This window comes from Carya illinoinensis, chromosome 10 (genome assembly GCF_018687715.1).
Source record: "Carya illinoinensis cultivar Pawnee chromosome 10, C.illinoinensisPawnee_v1, whole genome shotgun sequence".
In the NCBI taxonomy this organism is placed as follows: domain Eukaryota; kingdom Viridiplantae; phylum Streptophyta; class Magnoliopsida; order Fagales; family Juglandaceae; genus Carya; species Carya illinoinensis.
The window spans coordinates 1,194,178-1,199,926 of NC_056761.1; the positions used below are offsets into that span (position 1 = coordinate 1,194,178).

At 34.2% G+C, this 5,749-nt stretch overlaps 1 protein-coding gene across 2 annotated transcripts; it reads right to left on the reverse strand.

Moving 5' to 3' along the window:
• Positions 1–576: 576 nt before the first annotated feature.
• On the reverse strand, positions 577–5,505 carry LOC122279648 (vacuolar protein sorting-associated protein 55 homolog). Of its 2 annotated transcripts, XM_043090401.1 has the most exons (6): positions 5,308–5,505; positions 4,967–5,061; positions 4,828–4,879; positions 1,425–1,464; positions 1,173–1,257; positions 577–1,010 (listed from the first exon to the last, which is right to left on the reverse strand). In XM_043090401.1, exons 3-6 carry the CDS (start codon positions 4,858–4,860, stop codon positions 827–829), a joined length of 342 nt encoding a protein of 113 aa, XP_042946335.1. In that variant the 5' UTR covers positions 4,861–4,879; positions 4,967–5,061; positions 5,308–5,505; the 3' UTR covers positions 577–826. The 2 variants fall into 2 exon arrangements, with proteins under 2 accessions (XP_042946335.1, XP_042946334.1); XM_043090400.1 differs by lacking the exon at positions 4,967–5,061 and having other exon boundaries at positions 5,308–5,501.
• Between the last annotated feature and the right edge of the window lie 244 nt (positions 5,506–5,749).

Consider the following 5,749-nt stretch of genomic DNA (forward strand, 5'->3'; position numbering starts at 1 on the left):
ATATACTTCCTCATTTTGACCGTTCATGTATTTATTTATTTATTTTTAAAAAAAATTGATTTACTGTTTAAAGAAATGATTGTTAATGTATTGATAAATTTTTTATTTTTTTAAAAATATTTAAACATGCTTAAAAAATGTTTGACATAAAAAGTTAAAAAATAGAAAAGTACAATTTACACTAAGGGACACACTAAGTGGGCATATTGATGAGCATAATAGTATTTCTTTAAATGCGTTCGTCAATAGAGAAATGATATTTACAATTTTAAAAAACGTAATCACCGCTCACTTACTTTGAAAAAAACAATCTAAAATAAAAAAAAATTATTTTTTTTAATAATGACCTGACTTTTTCTTAGAGGAACTCCGTGAAGACAGCATATTACAAAACTGTATATAGCATTAATCTTGCCAATATACTATAAGTCTAGCAGAGGGACAGAAAATTTATGACTCTCCTGTTGACTTTGAAAAATAAATCTCATGATATGTAGTTTACGCCTAAAATGGAAGACTTGGGCGATTAGTTTACTTGAATTCTTCTACCGATATTCTGTTGTCGACTTCCAAATATTCAAGTAAAACAATAATTAGTTCTGGTGGTATATCACATACAAAAACTCGCTTTACACAGAGAATCCGAAGTTGGGATCGGGAATAGAGCAAAAGACAGAGTTGATTAAACAGCCCTGTGAAGATATACATCCAACATATTTTTACACGGTGAAAAATTTTAGTATCTCTGCAGATTTAAGCGCACCGTAACTTTGATACTTGTTATAACATAAATGATCACGCGAGTTCCCAGCCAGTTTGATGGTTATTACCATTCATCTTCTAAGCTAGCACGGTGGAAACACATGACAGTGCAAACAAATATGAAGAAGGAGGTGAACTCGATAAGCATAGCTCCTGTCTGAATCATTTGTGCATGCCTAAGGATAATCGGGATGGCCATGCTACCCACAGCTGATGCTCCAGTCAAAAACTTGGCAGCATCAATCCAACTGCGATATCAAATAGACAAACAAACAGAGAATAGAGTATTAAAAATGACAACACGAGTGTCTGCGTGTATATTAATGTTTCACACAATTCAAATCAATATATAGTTAACATGAAGAAAACAAATCCATATGTTAAATGAGTTTAGATTAAGGAATACTAACCCCCCACCATCTCGGCTAGTCAGAAATTGAGTGGAACCACCTCCAAAAAATAAGCAAGGCATAGGTACCAATACATACATGAGAGCTGCAGGTAAAATAAGTTTGTAAGAAGTTAATAATATTAGTAACCAAAAGCTATTAGGATCCCACCAGGTAGGATACAGGAAAATAAATTCACATCATCGATCTTTAAAATGTGATCTAAACATATTTGATGACCAACTAATTGCGATACCGTTAGCAGTAACTAACCTGATAACATTGGCCACCAATTGTTGTATATCGCACAAGCCTATCAACAGGGGAAAAAACCAATAAATGAACAAATTATTAGAGGGAATTCATTTGGCATAAAATGCTCAAGGCATTTCTCTGATTGTAGGATTCACTCTCCAGTTTGGTGATACATCATTGAGGAATCCCAGAGACTGCCAATGCACCAAAATCATTCTGGCGACTTTGAATATGAGATGATATGTAACTTCAATTAAACATTTTGAATGGATCATAGGTAATGTACTCAACATTTACATCAAACTGTACATATTAAATAGTTTGAAAGAAAAACAAGGTTGAAGAACCAACAATATTCATATCCTTCAAATCTTTTCTAGTAATGGAATCCAGGCTAAAAAGGACATGGGTCTTTCACCAAACACCCAAAACAGAGAACAAAAGAAAAAGGAAATACCAAATCTATCTCAATGCCAAATCCATAGTTCCCTCAAGCCATGAATAGAAATTAACATAGATAAAAACGCCTTATATATAATTGCCATATAGAAACGCTCTATAACAAGGATAGAGTTTTAATATCACTAAACTTGTTGTCTTTTAACTGAATTTATATATTTTTCATATTGTACATCTAACAGAATTCAAGGATACCATTTTGCACGAACATGCATCAATTAATATCAGAATTCAACCCTGATGAAGCTCAAGAGAATAGACAAGGAAGTTAATAAGTACCTCCTACATTGTTTATATTACTCTAATCCTTTGATTTTTTTTACTTTTACAATTCACAAAATCAAAATTTTATTATTACATACAGTTACATGTATTATTTCCACCATACTGGAATAAGGGCTGCCCTTTCTATTAGCTGGATGTGCCCGTATCCTATCTTCTATTAGTAAGTACTCAAGGATTTTATTGAAAAATGCAACAGGCGTAGCCCAATTAGCGGGAAGTATGCAAGAGGAACACATAACTAGAAATAGAATATAAAATAAGAGAAGAGTTCCTCTTTGGAACGGAAGTTCCTACGTTGTGGGTTTAACACTAATAATATTTTGACATATCAGACTCCCTCATGCAAAAGTCTTGCACTGCACCAACCTCATATTAAACTCCTGCACTGTGCCTAGGAATACAGCCAGAGTTAATATTTCTTTATTCTGCATTTGGATTCAGCAGCCTTCCAGGTCAAGAAGACCAGTTCCTTCTCGTAATCTGTTTTGCTAAGATACCAGAAAAAACCATAGTTTGGTCTGCAAACAGAGATCACCCGACGGACCGAGATTCAATCATGAAGCTAACCACCGCCAGACAGCTTTTGTGCTCACAAAATCAGATGGGTTGTACTTGTGGGGTTCCGACAACACTGGAAATGTTCCGATATCGCACGGACCATGCTTGACACTGGAAACTTGATGATAACGAGCACAAACTCAAGCATCATATGGGAGAGCTTCAAGAATCCGACCAACACCATTTTACCAGCCCAAGTATTCAGTGTTGGGAACAACATTTTGTCTAGTCGATCCAAAAGCAATTACCAGCAGGGTAAATTTCAGCTTTGTTTAACTGATAATTATGATCTGATGCTTAATGAAATCGATGTATGTACAAAAAACCCTTACAACGCTTACTATAGAGATCAGAACATTTTAGAGCTGATATTGGACAAGTCAGGCTATCTACAACCTTCACATTTGCCTGAACCCACCCTGCCAAAACACCCAAACAAATTTCCCCCTCATGCAACCTTCACCAAACATTAGCATTCATCAAGATTACAGAAGATTAAAGAAAGAAAACAGCCCAAAAAAAACATATTTTTTTGTTAAAAATCATTTTCCAAATATTTCTCAACAGGAAAAGCCAACTTTATTTTTTACTCGTGGGAAAGCATTGACGGAAGCATGAGAAACTTAAGGAAGCAAAATCAAACCAGTAGCAACTATCTTGCATCTGAGAGATAAAAAAGCGAGAAGAAATTGGCTGATTTAATCTGTTTTAAATGGCCAAGATTGTGGTAAGAAACTGTAGAGAGGAAAAGGGCATGAGATTGAGGGAGGGAGAAGAAAAGGTTAGGAGATTGAGGGAGGTCAGTGGACATTATACGAAGCTTGGAAGGAGAGAGAGAGGACAGAAGTGAGACAAAAACTTTTTTCTTCCTCTGCAGTGCAGTCTACCGTTGAGAGGATGTGGGGTTTACGTGGCATGCTTTCATTTGATGCCATTGTTTGGAGTAAATAGGATGTACCTGTGGGAAGATATTCTCATAAGAGAATCATGAAATCTTAGCCCATTAAAATCTATACCATATGATCAAAAGAACAAACTATTGAAAAAGGGAGTTTAAGGCTGCGTTTGGATACTGTGGTACTCTCAACACTTCTCACTACTATTCATTACTTTATTATTACTTTTCACCTACTTTTACTATTATTTCTTACTTTTCAGTTTTCACCTACTTTTTATTACTATTAATTACTTTATTATTACTTTTCACCTATTTTTTACTACTATTCACAACTCTTCTCAACACCCAAATCCACCCCAAAACTCCTCCACCGTTTGCTTGTGATCCTCTAAGGTCTCGTTTGGTTACACAATTTAGATGAGATAAGATGAGATGTTTTGTTGAAAGTTAAATAAAATATTGTTATAATATAGTTTTTTAATATTAATTTTGTTTTAGAATTTGAAAAAATTGAATTGTTTATTATATTTTGTACAAGAATTTGAAAAAGTTGTAATAATTAGATGAGATGAAATGAGATAGTTTAGTATTTGGTATCCAAACCAGGCCTAAATTTATATTTTTTCTCCTCTAAATACACCACAGTAGATAGATAAGGATTACATACTGCTTCAATTTGTGGGCAGCCATATATCCTCTTCAATTGGCAAAAAGGTCTACTATTGTAATGACTCAATGATAGTTCAAGCCACATATGAACTTACTCCAAAATTAGTAGTCAATATTACAACTGGAACTCCTTGAAAATCATTATGTAGCCCGATTCCTAATAAAGGAACCATGTGTAACTTCACACTCAATTAACTAGTATACTCATTCACCTCTATCATGCTTCTCTCACTCAAGATGAGGCTTAGTGAGTGCAGCATCACAACTATTTTTTTGAACATAACCTATGCCCATCCAACTCAACCGAGAAAGTTATTCCACAAGGCACTGATCATAACCTCACATAGGAATATCATACATACAAAACAGACAGGAGAAAAATATAGAGGTAATACGCTTCGCATGTCAAACAACTGTAAGGGTTATCAAACCCCATTTTAGTTTATGTGATTAACAAATAAGCTATAACCTATAACAATTCACCCCAAAAAAAAACACACAAAAAAAAAAAAAAAAGGATATTGTTACAAACGGCGAGTTATGAAAACATACCAGGATCTGAAGCAAGATGCTAGCGGAAAACATAAAAGCAAGCCCAGCAAGTCTGCAAAGAAACAAGTGGAAAAGAATAAGTTTAATTTACTTAACTGCGTACGGGGCCAAAATCACAGAATTAAGATTTCCAACTCACACTGCATAGAAAAAGAACCATTAAGCAATCCAAGCGCATCCACGCACCGCAACGAGAAATGATTAGTGTCGTGATAATAAATGCATATCAGCAAACTATTAGTAGCTTCAAAACAATTAATATCCATTGCGTTAACTACCAGTATCGAAAATCAAATCAATTAAATTTTCTCTATCTCCATTAATTCACACAGTTTCGCTCGTCCAGATCCTAGATATAATAGAAATAATTTACTAGAAATAACCAGTGCTTTGAAACCCTAGTCCAATCCTTTGTGGCTAAGCCCGTCCAGACCCGCAATAATCATCCTAAACAAAAATTCTATGAAGTGGGAATCGTACCTTCGATTGTCATCGCCATTGTCTGAAGAGGAAAGCGCTCAAATTCGCCCAGGGAAGAGATGCGATAACGGAAACGGGTTCTGCGACCTTCCTTGGATGGTTACTTTTACTGCCGGTTAGTCGAAATTCCAGTACCGTTCAGAACAATTATACACTTTCCTCTATCTCATTTACAATTTATTTTCCGGTCAATCAATAAAAATTGATCTCTCTCTTTTAAAAAAAATAAAATTGATGTCATTCGAAATATACTGATAAAAAAACAAATTAATATATCATATAAATAATTTTAATTTTATATAACTATCTTCTATTTAAATAAAATAAAAAATTATAAATTTATCATTTTTCTTGCATAAAATTATCTCATGGTTGTCTTTGAATATAATATTGGACAATAGATTTTATCCCACCCATATTTCGGAGCGGTTTGATTTCAAAA